At 36.8% G+C, this 20,338-nt stretch overlaps 1 protein-coding gene across 1 annotated transcript; it reads right to left on the bottom strand.

The window, feature by feature from the left end:
* Window positions 1-5,112: 5,112 nt before the first annotated feature.
* On the bottom strand, window positions 5,113-19,949 carry npy2rl (neuropeptide Y receptor Y2, like). Its single transcript, XM_056450991.1, has 5 exons — window positions 19,729-19,949; window positions 18,229-18,921; window positions 15,808-15,964; window positions 8,308-8,638; window positions 5,113-6,616 (listed from the first exon to the last, which is right to left on the bottom strand). Exons 2-4 carry the CDS (start codon window positions 18,861-18,863, stop codon window positions 8,309-8,311), a joined length of 1,122 nt encoding a protein of 373 aa, XP_056306966.1. The 5' UTR covers window positions 18,864-18,921; window positions 19,729-19,949; the 3' UTR covers window positions 5,113-6,616; window position 8,308.
* Window positions 19,950-20,338: the final 389 nt, after the last annotated feature.

A 20,338-nucleotide genomic window follows, 5' to 3' on the forward strand; every position in this document is an offset into this window, starting at 1 on the left:
CACATTCTTTGCATCCTTCTTCTTACATTGCTGAAATATGCAAAATATGTAAATGCAACAACTAGCTTTCTGTGCGTATGAAGTCGTGGGGACAAACCAAGGACAAATACATCAATTGAAACAGTAAAAACATCTCCCTCTCTGGCTGTGGTCTAGATAAAGCAAACAGCTCAAGCTAGAACTTACTGTGCTCACATTCATGATGCCATTGTACGATTCAGATCCAGCCCAGAATTCAGTTCAGATAAATTCATTTTGGACAAGCAATCAGGAAACACCGTCAGTCTCAGCGTCTATAAAAAGCCCCACATAGAGATGAAAAGATGATGATTGTGAAAGAACAGTCCTGAGCTATTGTGCACTACATTATAGAGATATAATGGACGATCAAAAATTATTATAGGGATCCCAAATAGGAAAGATGGAGACAGAAAGTGCATGTTTGAATAGGTAGATGTGTCAACGTACCTATAGTCTTCAGAGTGACAGCCAGGATTTATCGTCTCACTGAATCAAATTCCCTTTCGCAGGGTCGTTGTTTCATGCTAATCGCAGGGAGAGGAAAGGGGATTGCTTGATGTCTGCATATATTAGAACTGCATGAACTGTCATCTAAAGGCCTCTGTGAAAACAAAATCCTCAGATAAGGACATTTTCGGCATTACTAATTCACCTGACTTCGTTTTTTTTTGTGAGATTCAATTTGAATGTGTTTATTTACATCAACATTTGAGCCGTTATCCCATATCTGCCCCAAATATATACAAATAAATTGCGAATTACAGAACATTAAAAATTTATTTTTAATGTTTCACAGCGCAATTTGGCTGGCATCAACCAAAGTTTTGTTACATCTCTTGTCTTTTTTATGTCTTTTTTATGTAAACACTGTTAATACAATCACTATAGCATTTCACAAAAACAGATCCACAAATGTTCATGTTCATAAGTACTGTATGTTACATTGTTAATGACCTGCAGAGTGAAAGTGGGTCTTAATAAGCATTCATGTTCATTTAAACACTAATGACTTAAAAAAGCTCATAAATAAGCTGGCTGATCAGCACTAGTGGCTGTTTTTGTAACACCCTCACAAAGACAAACCAATGTGCGAACGTGTGAAATAAGATCCCTGAAGAAAAGCTGGACTGTTTGACTGTTGACATTTTGGAACTAAATAATAGGCACCACTTTACAGTTTGTTGTTCTGACTCACAGTCTTATTCCTCTGTCAAGACTCGTGTTTCAGTAGCTACATGCTGTTCAGTCAGTAATTCTCAAATAAATGGCTTCATAAAGTTTACAACATGTCCTAATCTGAGGTAAAGCGATATTGAACCGACAAGACTATTACAGTTTCAGCTTGCTGGCAGCCCCGCCCACTGTAAATTCAGATTGGTCAAAATCGCACTCAGATATTTTCTGATTGGCTGATATTTCGTCACGCAGGGCAAAACTCAGTCCTGGGAGTAGGGTCTGTATGTGGATTGAAAGACAGGGGTGTAACATGAAGGGGCCTTAGGGGTGTAACTTGTAGCACCTTAGAGGCATAACTTGAAGCTATGGAGCCATGTCAAAACTCTGTTGTCGGCAAGATGGCACTGTACATCAGTTACTAACGTCAACACCTACCCCACCCCTAAACCCAACCATCAGTTATTAACGTCTACACCTATCCCAACCCTTAACCCAACTATCAGTTATTACCATCCACACCTTCCCTAACCTAAACCCAACCATCACAGTTACTAACGTCTACACCTTCCACAACCCAAAACCCAACCGTCACAGTTTTTAATGTAGAGCTGCGAGTTACGGAGGCTTTCTTTCTTGACGCACTCGCCATTGCACTGTTATTTGCAACCACAGGGGGCAACGCCGAGTAAATTAGTGTCATGACAAAACAAATGAGGAGTCAACGAGTGGAGTTGCTAAATGAATGGAAATGTTATATTAAATATTAAATTAATTGGTTGTGGATAAATTTGGAGAAAACTCATGAAAACATTTAATGAAAATGCTCTCTGGTAAGTATTTCCACCATCTTGCCAACAACATCTCGTTCTGACATGATCTGACATCTCGCATTGTTCAATGGGATCTCGATAACTGCAAGTTATGCCTCTAACTTACTACAAGTTACGCACCTTCATCTTGCAGTCCGCAGACAGATACACTTGGGGTCCCGGAGACCCGGTGCAGTTTTGCCAGATATATATAATATTTATAAATTATATATATATATAAATTTTATATGCAACTTATTCAACAAAACATAAATGTGCGCTCCTACTCCATTCAGTTAGTAGTGACTAGTGCATAGCTCAAACCGCGAGCACCCGCAAGAGGAGGTGAAGGTAAGTTGTATCAAAATCTGATGGCCCGGACAAATTTGAGTCCCCTCAACAACATAGAAGTATTGCCTGATTGACGAGCACCTAATTATGTTCAACAGAATTTAAAATGTCAAATAGGACGAATTTATACGAAAAGTATTTATTTCAAAAGTAAAACGTACTCTAATAGGTAGCGTACCCTACTTAACAATAAGTGCATTGTGTGGGTGAGAGGGGGCATTGTTTCGATGTGATCCGGTTATGTTGTGGTTCTGTGAATGCTGGTGTTGGTTGCTGTATGGTTAAAAAATTATGACAGTTAAAAATGAAGTAACTAGCTTAATTTCGATTTTGGGAAGTTTTTGTGTGCATTTGGGCGAGTTTTGGACAGATTTTGGGCTGGAAAAAGTCAGCTATATCTGGCAACACTGGCCCGGTGTCCTGCACAGTTTAGCTCCAACTAAAATCAAACACAACTGTTTATATATTTCTACAGATCTTGAAGACACTGATTAGCATGTTCAGGTGTGTTTGATTAGTGTTGGAGACAGCAGCGGATTTAACCAATAAGCAAGGTAAGCGGCTGCTTATGGCCCCAGGACATGTGAGGGCCCCCGATAAATGTCTAAAAGTGTAAAGCTGCAGTCACACTGCACATAGACTTCAATTTATACGCACCCGAATGCGACTGGAAACGCAAGGTCGTGCAATAAGTTTCGTAGTTTGCTGCAATGGAAAATTCAAGCTTGGTGAACTCTGACTTGCGAAATCGCATCACATGATTGCGTGAGACCAATCGAAGATCAAAACATGAGCTCTTTGGACAGAAATTTAAAACGTGGACTAATCGCTCGCTATTTAAAATGTCTAATTATTTTATTTAACCCCTTTTCGCAGCACCATACAACAGAATTTCGCAGCATCAATCATACCTATAAACTATATATATAACATCGTTTCCTATCATATTTTGTATAGTGAGTCAAACAAATATTTTTTTTACATCTTTAAATATTATTCAATATACAATAAAACAATATTATCATAATAATTAAATTTTATATAACTATAATATTATAAAATAAAATATCCACCACCCCTAGTCATGGAGCAGTCCAGCAGTCAAATTTATAAACAATTTATATTTATTATTTTTAGTAGTAAATTCATTTTAAGAAAACTAATTATTTAACATGTAGAGCTTTCATTAACATAAAACGTAAAAAAGAAGATTGAATGACATAAAAAAACAGCAATATAAATAAAAATTAAATAAAAGTAGGAAGTGTGCATTTCAGGACTGGGGCCCCATGAAGTTGAAGTAGCTTGGGGCCCCCAAATCCATAAATCCGCCCCTGGTTGAAGCTAAACTGTGCAAGACAGCATACACTCCAGCATCGGGTTTGCCAACCCCTCCTCTGGAGGATAAATTGCTTTTTGCCATTAACATGCTGTACACAGGTTTTTATAATGATGAGCATATATAAGTCAGAAAAGGCATTTCAAATTGTTTAAAAGCAGAAACGTAAATTCAATGTTGTTATAACGTTCTTGCTTTAGTGCAAAAATAAGTGTTAGTTAATTGTCCTAGCAGTGGAACAATTTTTTTTTTTTGTGAAGCCCTGTGAATAACATAATTGAATTAAAAAAGTTTTTAAAGTTGTTAGTTGCATATTTATGAAAACAAAACACTCCAAGTTTATTGTAAAACAAAAACGCATTCATAAACAGTAATATTTAAGTATTGTGAGAGAGCAACTTGATTACATTATTCACACTTCATAAAAGACTCAAACCTGACCAATATAGTCTAGTTCTATGAGTAGACACTACATGTAAACCTTACTTTCTCATACCCTTTGCAAATATCAACTTAAATTTGTTATAGGTTAATAGATTTAATGAGGTAAACTTTCATATAAATGTTTCAGTGTTTATCTCATGTCTCACAGACATGTATCCAAACAAATTTTTTTTATTTTAATAGATGTCTAATAGAGGTCTAATAGATGTCTAAACATAGTCCTCTTGGCTAAAACAAGGCTAAACTTGGGCTGTCAGTGAAAATCTAATAGACGTGTAAGAATAGCCCAAAACTAGACTAGTCATCAAATAAACAGAAATGAATGCCTACACATATAAAGTCTGTCTAATCGGTCTATTAGCTGACTAGTCTAGTTTTGGGCTATTCTTAGACGTCTATTAGATTTTCACTAACAGCTCAAGTTTAGCCTTGTTTTAGCCAAGCTGTCTACGTTTAAATGTGAATTAGACGTCTATTAAATATAAAGTCTGTCTAATTGGTCTATCTGACGACTAGTCTAGTTTTGGTCTTTTCTTAGATGTCTATTAGATTTTCACTAACAGCCCAAGTTTAGCCTTGTTTTAGCCAAGCTGTCTATGTTTAGATGTCTATTAGACGGCTATTAAATATAAAGTCTGTCTAATCGGTCTATCTGACGACTAGTCTAGTTTTGGTCTTTTCTTAGATGTCTATTAGATTTTCACTAACAGCCCAAGTTTAGCCTTGTTTTAGCCAAGCTGTCTATGTTTAGATGTCTATTAGACGGCTATTAAATATAAAGTCTGTCTAATCTGTCTATCTGATGACTAGTCTAGTTGTAGGTTATTCTTAGATGTCTATTAGATTTTCACTGCCAGCTCAAGTTTAGCCTTGTTTTAGCCAAGCTGTCTATGTTTAGACATCTATTAAACAAAATTGTTTGCTGGGATATTTCTTTTTTTACATAGTGAATGGGTAAAATCATCTTTTAGCTTTTAATAAGTTGAGAAAATTCCTTTAACAAAAAATAAATAAATGAAACCATCGCAGTTCAACACTGCAATTTCTTATGAATAATCCTCAATCCGCATCCCAAATTGAAGTGGGATCCCCACAGAAACCCACAGTACTAATTAAACCTGGCATTCTCATTTCCTGCCATCAATGTCGGTTAAACGAAGTCATTTAGTTGCAGGCTGAACAAGCATATACCTTCCATGTCAATAGAAATGGGCAAGTAATCCCATAAATTGTATGAGTCATCTTCTTCTTCTTTTTTTAAAAGCAGCTTTGTGTTTCGATTTTCTTTCAGGGAACTGGAGAACATAGGACGTTTTTTTTTCACGTGGAGGATGTGACATCATACACCCTAATGTGCTAGCAGTAATTCTGCAGATTAATTACTCTATATCTATTTATACTGTGTGCATTGGATGGTTCTTTTACACAGGAGAATATTGATTTGCAATGTAATTACATTCAACTGGTATAGTGGTGATTACAAAGGTGACAGCTTTACAGAAGTAAACAACATACAGTAGAAAGCACATTTGCATTACAAGTACAATGTATTTTTTCCCCCACTTCTATGTTGTTCACATTTACGTTATCATATCTGCTCAAGCCAATCCACCACTATGGTTATGTTTTCAAAAAGTGAACAATCCATCGAGTAGAGTCAAATTCCTTGTGATGTATACTCTAGGTGAAACACATTCGTATATTTTAAGCATCCAACTGACAGAACATCCCTTAAGGTTTAATGAAGAAAATAATACAGATCTTTGTGTGGAAACATTCATACCGTAGGGGTTGAAACATCTTCGTCTTTGTTAGTCTGGTGGAGTGCCGTCACACTATTCCTCTGTGCAAATTACTTTCGGATGAAAGGAGAGGCAATTTGCTGTTAACACCTTCCAGAGCCATTTGAGTGCACGGCCTGGAGTGTACGTCCACGCGAGATGATGGCTGCTTCAGAATTACAGAGCCGATGTAAGGCTGAAGATCTAAGGTGCATGAATTTGCTGCACAATAACACCGAAAGCTTCTTCCGCGATGAATAAAACTATGTACAGGCATCTTTACATCCAGAAATATGTTCAAATGTTCTTGCACAAAGATTATATATATTTCCCATTTAATCACACCATACATTATAAAGACGCAATAATGAAGATGATGAGAAGATCCTTCAAACACGCAGAATATAGACAAGTCAAATTGTCGTGAAGTTGAAATTTAATTCAACAAAATGGATGGACCTGGAGACCATGAGCGTACAGCAGAACGAAGCATTTCAGCGTATCCAAACTCCATTCTCACAGTTGAGCGTAAGCCAGCACAGATGGTAGTCACACCGAGATGACAAGCAGATTGAGCATGGCGAGGTGAGCCATGAAGAAATTGGTGACGGTACGAAGCGTCTTCATTTTGGAGACCACATAAATCATAATCGAGTTCCCCACTGAATCCTCCACACCTCTGAGCTCATATTGACCTACACCATGTGAACAGAAAGAAACACAGTTTAGATAGATAGATAGATAGATAGATAGATAGATAGATAGATAGATAGATAGATAGATAGATAGATAGATAGATAGATAGATAGATAGATAGATAGATAGATAGATAGATAGATAGATAGATAGATAGATTTTTCTTGCTTTTTTTCTGTTGAACACTAAAGATATTCTGAAGAATGTTGGAAATCGCTAACCATTGACTCACATAGTAGGAAAAACAAAAACTATGAAAATCAATGGTTACCAGTTTCCAAAAAAAAAAAAATATGCTCAAATAGGTTTGTGACATGTAAAGGGTGGGTAAATGATGACAGAATCTTTAGTTTTGAGTGAACTATCCCTTTAATAGGGTTTTTTTTTAACTGAACCAGCAAATAAACAATCACATTCGATCCATCAGGTGAAGCAGTGGCACAGTGGGTAGCACAATTGCCTTACAGCAAGAAGGTCGCTTTTTCAAGCCTCAGCTGGGTCAATTGGTATTTCTGTGTGCCGAAAAGAAAATGAATGAATGAAAAAATGAATGAATGAATGAATCATTGAATCAATCAAGGACTAACTAGGATAATTATTTCTGCTCAATTTAAAATGAAATGCATTCATACTATTTTCATAAGAAACGTATCAAACTGACAGAACGCCCCTCAAGGTTTAATGAAGACGAAAATACAGATCTTTGAGTTGAAACATTTACACCGTAGGGAGGGGAAAACATGCATGATTTGATAGACAGTGATAATATCTCAAAATGAAAGATAGAGGTATAAAGTAATGCAAAATCACATTTAATTAACAACGATTATAGAATATTATACCTAATTTTAGGAGACATTAGGACATTTTAGTGATTTAGAAGTCCCTGCCAGGTGGATTTAATATAGAATTGATTAAGGGGGGGGGGGGGTCAACTTTATTGGACAGGAATGTAGATAGGAATGTGGGCAGCAGAGAAAGAGGGAAAGGATCAACAAAGGACCTTGAGCCGGGACTTGAACTCGGGTCACCGTGAACGCCACATCGCAACAGTATATGTTGATACAATTAACCACGAGGTTATAGGTGCCAATCGGACGCATTCCTAAAACCCAAAAAGTGGACATGTATGGGAAAAAGAGGACAAGTTTTTACCCAAATATAGATAGTATAGTAAATCAGGGGTTAAAGAGAAAGGTATAAAGTAAGGCGAAAACACATTCAATTAAAAACAACTATACAAAGCAAAAGCCTAATTTTAGTAGACATTAGGACATTGTAGTTGATTTAGAAATCCCAGCCAGATTCATATATATATATATAAAGAAGAAAAGGGAAAGAATCAGCAAAGGACCTTGAGCCGGGAATCACTGTGACACAACTAACGCATTTTTAAATCCCAAAAAGAAGACATATATGGGGAAAAGAAGACATATCGTGACCCTAGGATGGATGGATGGATGGATGGATGGATGGATGGATGGATGGATGGATGGATGGATGGATGGATGGATGGATGGATGGATGGATGGATGGATGGATGGATGGATGGATGGATGGATGGATAGATGGATAGATAGATAGATAGATAGATAGATAGATAGATAGATAGATAGATAGATAGATAGATAGATAGATAGATAGATAGATAGATAGATAGATAGATAGATAGATAGATAGACACTGTCACCTCAGACATCTGTTGCATTCAGATGTGTTGTCACCATATCTTGTGCTTCCAGAGCCTTTTTGGGTTTGCTGCGAACAGCGGCGGGAGGCTGGCCCTCGGTGTGCAATGAATCAAGCCGTTCCTTGCAGCGGAAGACTGCAACAAAAGCACTGCGGTAGTTTCGGTTCATCCAACCATACAGCAATGGGTTGGCAAACGTCGAGCACATCGCCACTATGTGGAAAACAGTGTAAAGAAGCCTGAAGTCCTTCATGTCTAGCACACTGTGGTCAATGTCAATGGCGAGCTGGAAGGCATGGAAAGGCAACCAGCTGACAGCAAACACAACAACCTGCAACAGACAGGGTTATATATACATTTAAGAGTCAGAATTATTAGCCTTCCTGAATTAGTAGCCCCCCTGTATATTTTTTCCCCAATTTCTGTTTAACAGGGAAAAAAATCAACACATTTCTAAACATAATAGTTTTAATAACAAATTTCTAATAATTCATTTCTTGAATCTTTGACATGATGACAGTCAGTGGTGTTAAGTAACAAATTGCAAATACTCAAATTACTATAATTGAGTAGTCTTTCTCAGGAATTGTAATTTACTATTTTTAAAAATGTGTCCTTTTACTTTTCCTTGATGTTTAGTGTTGTATCTGTACTTTTGCTCCACTACTTTCCTTCAACCTGCAGTCACTACTTTATTTTTTCCTGTCTATGGGGATTAGAAAAATCCGCCCTGTGATTCCAGTCCAATGAAATCACACATAGAAGGTAAATCGCATCATAATGAACCTCAAGACATGGGTGATTCATAACTGCAGCAAACTGTTTGCAAGCATTAAACCTTTCTAAGAAAATGTCCAAAATCTTTACACGCATTGACCCAGAGACAGATCAGATGCATGTCACTGATGAGAAGATGATGTTTACTGTATGATGACCAAAATGCCTTAAACACCCAGCAGGCACAAGACGTCAACATGACGTCAGATTGACATTGTACCCCAAAGTTGCAACGCCGTGAGGATGTTGCATTTTGTTTGGAAATAAAAATCGGGTTGACATTAACGTCAGGCTGACGTCAGTGTCCAATGTCCAACTTAAAATCAACCAAACATCAATGTCTAATGATGTAACAGCGTAAGGTTAAGTGGACGTTACCACTATAATGTCTATGAGACATTCGATTTTGGTTGTCATACCTGACGAACAAATGTCACTATTTGACATCAATATGATGTTGGTTTAAGATGTTGGCTCGATGTTGGATTTTGGTCACTTTCTAACACAACCTAAAATCAACCAAATATCAACGTCATTTGATGTCGTTATTGGACATCAAAATAAGATGTCCTTAGATGCTGGCTAGACATTGAATTTTGGTCACCTGATATCACAATAGGGGTAGGGGTAGGGTTATGGACAGGTTTGGTGGTATGGGTAGGTTTAAGAGTGGGTTAAGGTGTAAGGAATAGTCAACAGTGTATTTACAATTGTAATTACAGAAGTTAATTACAGATGTAATTACATACAGGTTTTTAATCAAGCATAAGTACACAGTAAACACATGTATTTACGTAATAAGTACATTGTAACAAATTATTAATCTCGGTGTAAGTACATAGTAGTTAAGGACACTTAATATAAAGTGGGACCAAAGGCTTAACTAGGTTAATTGGGCAAGTCATTGTATAATGATGGATTGTTATGTAGACAATCAAAAAATAACATTGCTAACAAGGCGGGCTAATAAAATTTACCTTAAAATGGTTTAAAAAAATGTAAAATCTGCTTTTACTCCAGCCAAAATAAAACAAATAAGACTTTCTCTGGAAGAAAAAATATTATAGGAAATACTGTGAAAAATTCCTTGCTCTGTTAAACATCATTTGGAATATATTTGAAAAAAAAAATTCACAGGAGGGCTAATCATTTTGACTTCAATTGTATATCAGTACTGGTCAATCTACAATAAAAAGCTATACATACTGGTATAATTCCCCATTTATGTAATATAGCCATAACCTTGTTCAAAATAACCACGGAAAAAATAGCTCTAAAATATTTGGGTTACAGAAGACTGCTTATAATGTGGAAATGCTCCTGGGAAAGATGCATGCTGTTCTAGCAGTCCTGGCTCCAAAGAAAAAAAGGGTGAAGTACACACAAGCTAAAAATGTGCTTGTGTGAAGATCTGAACTCATCTACTGTAAAACAAGCCTGCATACACTTAAGCATACACTGTGAGTGTGTGTATACACTGATGACACCAAAACATTATGACTATTCACAGGTGCAGCAAATACAATGAATCATCTTCTAACAAGGCCACATTTAACTTCTGGGTGGATCAGATGGCATGTAAGCAAACAATCAGTTCTCATAACTGATGTGTTGGATGCAAGAGAAATGCGGCAGAAATAAAGGCTTACTTCACTCATGCTGTCACAATCTGGTGTCTTCGTTGGGTTCTGTGCCGTGTGTTTGTTGTGTCATGTGTTGTGTTCCATGTACTTTCTGTTATTGTCATGTGATTCCTTTGTTCAGTTTTCCCGCCATTCATTAGTTCCACCTGTGTCTCACCCGTTTGTTATCAGTTCAATCATGTCTTATGTATTTATAATCCTGAGGGGGATCTATCTATCTATCTATCTATCTATCTATCTATCTATCTATCTATCTATCTATCTATCTATCTATCTATCTATCTATCTATCTATCTATCTATCTATCTATCTATCTATCTATCTATCTATCTATCTATCTATCTATCAGAAATATCACATGAAAACAAAAACACGATATGATGTGCTGTCAAAACCCACATGAAACCCACAAAAATACTATTGTAATTTATAATAAAGTACTATAGTAAAGTAATTAATCTGTTGTGGTACTTCTGTAGTTCCTATGGAAACTCAACATCTATAGTAATATAAAACACATTACCCAATCAGTGGCGGATTTAGGCATGGGCGATATGGGCAATCGCCCAGGGCGGCATCGTACTGGGGGTGGCACGGGGAGATGGTTCAAACGAAAATACGATCCCCAATAAAAGCTTTAACATATGATTTACTTTATGCAAGTGTATTAATTTAGAGTAATCCCAGAATAAAGACGTTAGGAGCTATTCACATTTGGCGTATTTTGCATGCACAAGTTTGTTATAACTCATATGTGCAACCGAAACAATGCTGGTGAAAGCCAACTGACACATGCATGCAGAAAACCATTCCCGTGCATCACGGGCTGCTTTGCTCCCGGTGTGAATATCGGTTGTTTACATGCACGCCGATAAAATACACGCCCCTATGCACTGTGAAACCGGAGTAACTTTTATGCAGAGGTGTCGGCACGCAGCGAGCTTTGCAAGTCGACAAAACTAAAGTATAATATGATGATGATCTTGTTTTGACTAAGCATGGCTATGAAGCAGAAAGGAGGAATGAGTCAGGGAGGTATGACTTAACATTAATTTTTGGCCATGAGTCAGGTCTAAGATAACAGATAATTACATGAAACATTCCTAAATATAAACATTTATAAATTATTTTTATGAAAATGTTTTTTGTCTTCTATAGAATTGGCTTTAATATTCAAGCAAAAGATGTGATAGATCTTAGCATATCACTCCAGTTGTGTTTTTACATTTTGATTTCTGTTATTTATTTAGAATAATAATTGTATAATAATAAAAATAATTTAATTTATTTATAATAAAGTACATTTCTATAAGTATATATATATATATATATATATATAGGAATATATAAGAAAATAAACAGATTTATATTTATTTATACTAGGTAATTAAAATAAATTTTTTGGGTAGCCATTATGTCTAGCAATGTCCTTGTACTTTAATGGGCTATATGATGATATAATTGGTGACTTTGCATCAAAAAAGACAAGACAGGTCCAGATGGGGTGGTTCGCCCAGGGTGCCATTTAAACTAGAACCACCACTGACCCAATACTGTTGTTTCCGACAACTATAGGGTATATTATATTACAATACACCACAGTTTATTATTATAGTAAAACTTATATATACTACAGTATTTATTACAGTTTATCAGTTTACTATTGTTACAGTATGCTGTATCATTCATTAACAAAATCTGGTAAATACTATAATGTATACAGTATGATACGTTTTACTATAGTATGGTTCAAAAACACTATAGTATTTACTATAAATTAATATAATATTTTTTTAATATAGGCAACAAACAGATGGCGATATAACCCCAAACATAAAGCCATTTTAGCCAATCAGAAGCCTGCAAAAGAGACCCACAATCTGATGTTAAACAAATAAATAAGTAAAAAAACTCTCAAAATGGTGACCGAAGTTTTCAAAAATCTTCAACCTGGCAGGAGCTCACAAAAGTTTAGTTTTTTTGACTGCGTTTAAATGTAGATGAATAGCCCAATCGCATATAAAATGCAGTGGTTTTGAAAATACTATATTTATGTGGACAGGACCAACAGCTTATGGCTTGCTCATGGTCAGAAATGTAGCTTTTAGCGCTAGTTCTACCAGGAAGACCTAATATCACGTCACTAATCACAATTAGTTCCAACCAATAGCCAAGAGACACAAGGATTATAAGCTGTCTGTTCATTTCATTCATTTAGTTGCAGTAACTGACACAGACATTCACCCACCATCCTCCCCACCACCATCAGGTTGGCTCTGTCCAGGGGGGGAGGCTTCCCTCCTGTATTCGTCCTCGGCAGTCATGGCTGCATCTTAAAGCTTCCAATTCAAGCTACGGATGGGGCCTCCACCATCAAATAAATCTAATTCAATATCATACTTATCTCCCTGGTCTTTTAGGTAGAAGTGGTAAAAATTTACTAACAGTCGTCCAAAAAGAGACAAACCAGAAACCAATGACAGGGTCTTGGGCCCTCAAGTTTCTTCAAAACACAAGGGAAGCGGAGACGATCCCATCTGGTCAGAGCATTTACACTCTGCTGCGTTTGGGCTGCTCATTTGCAATCCAATTACATAGTCTATAATGACCCTTGTCCACTGAAGGAAGCATTTAGAGTGGAAACATGAGTGTTGGAACTGGATCTTGAAGCTGTGGATGAAGGTCACTTAGTCTCATGAGTACTTTTACATGTCTTTTTACCATTTACACTGGGGACGAGATGCCACCAGGAAGCACATAGGGATGACGATAAGCTGGTGTGGAGTGTGTGATACTCTGAGAAATGTTCTTCTGGGAAATCTTGGCTCTGGCTATTCATGTAGGCATAAGTTTGACATGCGCTACTGTACCTATCTAAGCATACCCTTCATGACAATGGTGTTCCCAAGTGGAAGTGGCCTCCTTTAGCAGGATAATGCAAACTGCACACATTGTTCGGGTTTGAAGGGTATGATGAAGGTGCTGCCCTGGCCTCACTATTCCCTAGATCTCAATCCAATTAATCATCAGTGGGATATTCTGGACCAGCAAGTTTGATCCACATCAGCTCCACCTCGCATCCCACAAGAGTTGAAGGATCTGATGTTAACAGCATGGTTCTAGATACCACAGGACACCTTCAGGAGCTTTGCAGAGTCCAAGATTTTTGTTCTGGGTTCATCTGTGTGTAACATATCAATTTATCTGCATCTACTGGCATAAAAAGCCATTTTCAAAACACATTTTGGTTGTTACTTGTCATTACATTATAAAACACTGGGCAATTAGGGATTATTATTGTGCTGATGATACTCAGTCAACATTTGAAGAGGATCAAAACCTTTCATCAGTCCTAAAATATTCACTCATTCTTGTCTTAAGACAATTTTGAAAAACTGTTTTGATCCATTTATATGTTGACTACTCTATATTTCATTAAGACCACATAAACTATAAGAGAATGTGTTAAAGAGCCCCTATTGTAGGTTTTTTAAAACCTTCCATGCAGTGTGTAACACAGCTCTAAGTGATGTAAAATATCCAGCTAAGGCTTAAATCTGAAAATGCACCATGTTATTGAATGATCTATAAAAGAGTCGACTCAGAGTGGTTCGAATGAATCGTCGGAGTAATGAACACTGTCAGCGTGACGTCCATACGGGACTTAAGCCCCGTCCATTTGTTGTCCACTCAGACCCAGGAAAATTGAAACTCACGAAGACGCTGTGGTCTGAATTGTGAGGGAAAGCTAGTGGTATTTTCCCTACCCAAAGAAGAGGTTGTGAAGAGTCAGTGGTTGAAGTTTATTTTTGCAAAAATACCTCAGCATTGTAGCTCCAGCCTTGTGCTGTGTTCCTGTCATTTTTCTGATGAGTGCATCAGCAATCTACACGCTTACAACGTGGGATTTGTCTGCTGTTTGTTAAAGGAACGATCAGAAAAGACTATTGATTTATGAGACTGTCAGAGCTTGACAGGAACTTTACAGTACACGGTTTATGGATCAGTTCCATCCTACATTTCACAAGTGAAAGTAACTTAAGTTCGATGAAGATGGTTGCCTCCTTGTTTTCTCTAGCTTGCAAATTATGTATTTAATTGTGTTTTGTTACTTGTAACTGTATCTTGTACTGTACCTGGTTAACTCTTTATTTTCTCATATCGCGTCTAAAACCACGTTGAAAACGTGACTCGTGCCGCTTTGGATTATGGATTTAAATGCGTTTGTGAGCTCGCGATCCACTGCCGTTTGTCGGTGTTATGGCCACCGTCAGCTGTTCCTACACCCGTGTGGCGGTCAAGTTTCAAAATAGTTCAGCTTTTGCCGCTGTATGGATTAATACTGAATGTGTGTTGTTGTTTTTACTTATGGTTAAGAATAGAGCAATATGCTGGTGTTTAATTGCATTGGTTTAATGCAATCCTGCATTGGGCTCACACATACACTCTGCACTCTGACTGCTTCAAAATTGTTGACAAGCCATGGTGGGCATTTCTCTTTGTCTCACGCTGAACGTAGTCAACTAATCGCAAAAGACAGGGTCATCGGACCAATCAGAGCAGATTAGCATAGCGCTAAGAAGGGGTTTGGCAACAAATGAATCACTGAACAAATCAAATAGGAGTCATTGGCATAATTAGGTAAAAATAAATGCACATTATAAGACAGTGAAAGGGTTTTTTGACTTATCATTTCAGCCTGTTGTTGGAGACCCCAAAACCAAAATTTTTAAATGCATAATAGGGGCTCTTTAAATATATTTCAAATTAAATAATCGGTAATGTTCTTTTTGACCATGGCAGAAAATACTAACTGTACCAATAACCAAACCTGTACACAAAAAGTTTTAGAATACAAGTTGGATCTAGTCATATATAATTGCTTCATTCTCAGCAATATGTTAAGTGAAACACCTGGGTGTTATACAGTATTATAGAGCAACTTGGCTTTCCTCTGCCCTACAAACATCACCATGTTGTCTGTACACGATAGAGTCGATGTGCTAGTTGATGAAATCATGACATCCAGACTGAAAATCTGCAGAAATACAATGATATATTATCTGGGAACTGTACACACCATGGTTACCAGCATCTTGGTGGTCTTGCGGCGACGATGGTGCCTGTCATTGCGACCAACCGGGCTGACATGATTGCGGAGTTTACTCCAGATACGGATGTAGGCAAAAGAGATGATTGCCAGAGGCAACACATATTGCAGCAACAGCGTGGAGATTCTGAGAAAGAAAACAGGCATCATTGACATAAGTGCAGCTGAAGAGTGTCATTACACTGTTGTTAAGATGCTTTCAAAAAACATAATCTTGCTCCAAAATTAAATAAGCTATGACTAATTTTAGATGTAATTTATATGTTCCTGAACAAACAAGGCTTTCAAGGAAAAAATAAGGTGAAATTATGAGTTGTTACTACATAAGCATCTAAGTAATTCACCATAATCAAACTCTTTAAGTCTGTACGATCATGTTCTCTAGATGATGACCTTACATAAGTATCAGTGTTGTAATCTTCCTATATATAATGTTGTATGTATTTATATATTTACACTCTTAACAATGCTGGGTTGCTTCAACCCAAATTTGGGTAAATTGCAGACAATCCGGATAGTTTACCCAAAAATGAAAATTCTGCCTTCATTTTATCATTCTTGACTTATTGCAAACCACTTTATTTGGAAGAATATTGGATACCTGTAACCATTGACTTCCATAGTATTTGGTTTCCAACATTTTTCAAAATATCTTTTTTTGTGGGTTTAACGGGAAAAAAGATTCAAAGTGGTTTTGAAGAAGTCAAGGTTGAGTTAATAATTGCAGAACTTTCATTTTTGGGTGAGCCATCCCTTTAATCACTGGGTTAAAATGTAATTTAATAAATTAACCCAAAGACTAGTCCATATTTACCTATTCTTGACTTTTTTAAACCACTTTCTTTATTTTGAAGAATATTGGATAGCTGTAACCATTGACTGCCATAGTATTTGGTTTCCAACATTCTTCAAAATATCTGTTTTTCGTGGGTTTAACAGGAAAAAAACTCAAAGTGGTTTTGAACAAGTCAAGGTTTAGTAAATAATTGCAGAACTTTCATTTTTGGGTGAGCCATCCCTTTAATCACTGGGTTAAAATGTAATTTAATAAATTAACCCAAAGACTAGTCCATATTTACCTATTCTTGACTTTTTCCAAACCACTTTCTTTATTTTGAAGAATGTTGGAAACCTGTAACCATTGACTGCCATAGTATTTGGTTTACAACATTGTTCAAAATATCTGTTTTTGTAGGTTCAACAACAACAACAACAACAAAAAAATTGGTTTGGAACAAGTCAAGGTTTAGTAAATGCTGGCAGAATTTTCATTTTTGGGTGAACCATCGCTTTATCCACTTGGTTAAAATGTAATTTAATAAATTAACCCAAAGACTAGTCCATATTTACCTATTCTTGACTTTTTACTTTTTCCAAACCACTTTTTTATATTGAAGAATGTTGGAAACCTGTAACCATTGACTGCCATAGTATTTGGTTTCATTCTTCAAAATATCTTTTTTTTTTAAGTGTTCAATGGAAAAAAAAAACTCTAATTGGTTTGGAACAAGTCATGGTTTAGTAAATGCTGGCAGAATTTTCATTTTTGGGTGAACCATCCCTTTTTCCACTGGGTTAAAATGTAATTTAATAAATTAACCCAAAGACTAGTCCATATTTACCTATTCTTGACTTTTTCTAAACCACTTTCTTTATTTTGAAGAATGTTGTAAAGCTGTAACCATTGACTGCCATATTTGGTTTCAGACATTCTTCAAAATATCTTTTTTAGGTGTTCAACGGAAAAAAACTCAAAGTGGATTGGAACAAGTCAAGGTTTAGTAAATAATAGCAGATTTTTTTCTTTTGGATGAATCATACCTATACAATTGACCCAAAGTCTATATTTACCTATTCTTGCCTTGTTCCAGACCCCTTTATTATAAAGAATGTTGGATAATTGTACCCATTAACCTTTATAGTATTTGAATTCCAACATTCTTCAAAATGGCATCCGCTGGTAAAACATATGCTGGAATAGTTGGCGGTTTATTCTACTGTGGCGACCTCTGAAATAGAGACTAAGCTGAAGAAAAATGAATGAAGGAAATGAACATTCTTCAAAATATCTTTTTTTTGTGTGTGTTCAACAGAAAAAAAACTAAAAGTGGTTTGGAACAAGTCAAGGTTGAGTAAATAATGGCAGAAGTTTCCTTTTTTGATGAACCATGCCTTTAACCATTGGGTTAAAATGTAATTTAAATAACCCAAAGACTGGGTTAGTCCATATACCCTGCATTTTTAGAGTGTATCTACAACATTCCCAGATCTTTTCTTTCAGTGCAGTAGTGAGACAGTGACAAATGAACACATCCTATACGTGGGTCCCCTTAAAGGCACGAGGAAACTGTAATAATGGCGCTCATTAAAATATGCATGTCTAATACTCACGAGTATAGAGTGCTGTCTGTACTACTGTCAGGCCATTTCTCTCCACAGACCTCGATGGAGTTATCTGGAGAAAGATCTACAATCCCATACTCCCTGAATATGGCCAAGGGGCTCGCCAGGACGGCGCTTACCACCCAGGTGATGGCAATAACCAGAAAGCAGGTGTCCTTTGACATTCGCGTGTCTAGGTGGTAAACGATGCACCTGTGCCGATCCAGCGCAATCACATTGAGTGTAATTGTAGAGACGTGAACGGCCAGACCTTGAGCGTACGGCAGAGTGAAACAAAGCACTTGTCCAAACTTCCATTCCCTGAGGAGAGTGTAAGCCAGCGTGAACGGGAGACATAACGTGTTGACCAGCAGATCGGCCACGGCTAGGTTCGCAATGAAGAAGTTGGTGACGGTACGGAGTGTCTTAAATTTGTAAACCACATAAATCACCAGAGAGTTACCCACAACGCCCAGGAGGATGATGGTGGAGTACGCCAAGATCAGAACCACCTGGACGCCCAGCAGCTTAGTGCTGTCCCCCAGCTCCAGCAGAGGGTGGTTCAGGATCAAGTCAGATGAATCTTCCCCGATGGACAAGTCTTTGCTCCCAGAGGAGCCATTGATTAAGCTGAGCGAATCCATTTATCACATGGCATGCTAGAGTTTGGAGAAATACCAGGCTGTCCTTAGATTTGACAACCTAAAAACACAAGTTTGAACTGTACATTAGGAATTCATTAGAACAATACATAGATAGATAGATAGATAGATAGATAGATAGATAGATAGATAGATAGATAGATAGATAGATAGATAGATAGATAGATAGATAGATAGGAATAAGAATAATACATTTCTATTGAATAATAATATATAGAAAATAATAATAAATAATTTTAATAAGCAAAACTTTGTAATAGCATTAAATTAAAGTTAAAAATAAAATAAAAACATAAAACTCTGCTAGACATGAGCGCAAATGCATTAAAAATGAGCCTAATACAAATTTACATGCATATACTTCCAAGTGTCTACCGGATAGTATGCGTCTCCATCCTGAGGTATGAATATTTTATATCCTATCACAGATAAATTGTCGAGATCGTGTTGATTTACTTCCTAAAGGAACGGAAAGGCGTATCGACTTGTTCTAGGAGAACTGTCAGGTCACTTTTATTCAGGTAGAATTGTAGTCCGCGCTCATTACGCACGACTTACCTCCGCTCGAGCGCAATCTACAATCTTTATCTCGGAGACGAATAGGTACACGGCAAAACCATTATCATTCAAAGACACAAACACACACAGGAGTCCGTGGAAACTTTGTGGCTCACTTCCAGTCCACGCACAACGACGGCGCAATGGTCCGTGACGGAGCGCACGAGGCGCACCAAATAAACAGAGAAACTGCGAGGCGCGCAAACCATGTAAGTTTGTATCATTTAAGCCCATTTCAGATAAATTATGAAAAAAAAAACGTGTTCAGACGTATAGCTGAATGACTTACCGATGCTCAGACAGCGCATTCACCTCTCCGTCTCCAATAATACGTCGTGCGCCTCAGGAAACATCGCCATCAGTTAAATACAAGTCTTTAGAAATTTTATGTTGACTTAACATTAACACGTACATGCTCTTTAGATTTTTTTCAATCGATATGTTTCCTTGAGGGAAGAGTGAGGTCCAAGTGAGTTGTGCTGTGGTGCTCAGCCGTCTCTGAGTCTGAAGCTACTGAATTACATCCATCCACACTAGCCAAACCCACAGGTTCAGAGTTCTCGAGAGGAAACAGAGGGAGAGAGAGAGAGAAAGATGAATGACGACGTTTAGGTTCAGTGGAATAATAATTTGAAAATTATGTAAACGATTTGTAATCACATTTAGCCATTATTTGGTAACTGAAATATGTGTCAGATAAAAAAAAATAAATAAATAAAAACTAAAGGAATAAAAAATTTATTTATTAATCAATTGCAGAATAAGCTGGTCAACACGTTTTTAATATTTTGTAGTTATATTTTGTAATTTTTTCCCTACTTAATTTTGAGTTTCAAGATCGTTTCAGATATGTATATATATATATTTATATATATATATATATATATATATATATATAT

The sequence above is a fragment of the Danio aesculapii genome, chromosome 1, assembly GCF_903798145.1.
Source record: "Danio aesculapii chromosome 1, fDanAes4.1, whole genome shotgun sequence".
NCBI lineage: Eukaryota > Metazoa > Chordata > Actinopteri > Cypriniformes > Danionidae > Danio > Danio aesculapii.

Bases quoted from the DNA above. Each gene is read 5' to 3' on its own strand.
- npy2rl (XM_056450991.1), bottom strand. From the start codon at position 18,863: ATGGATTCGCTCAGCTTAATCAATGGCTCCTCTGGGAGCAAAGACTTG. The intron at 15,965-18,228 runs GTGAGTATTAGA...TTTCTTTCTCAG, and splicing joins ACAGACAGCACTCTATACTC to AATCTCCACGCTGTTGCTGC. The intron at 8,639-15,807 runs GTGTGTACAGTT...TGTCTGTTGCAG, and splicing joins CCAAGATGCTGGTAACCATG to GTTGTTGTGTTTGCTGTCAG.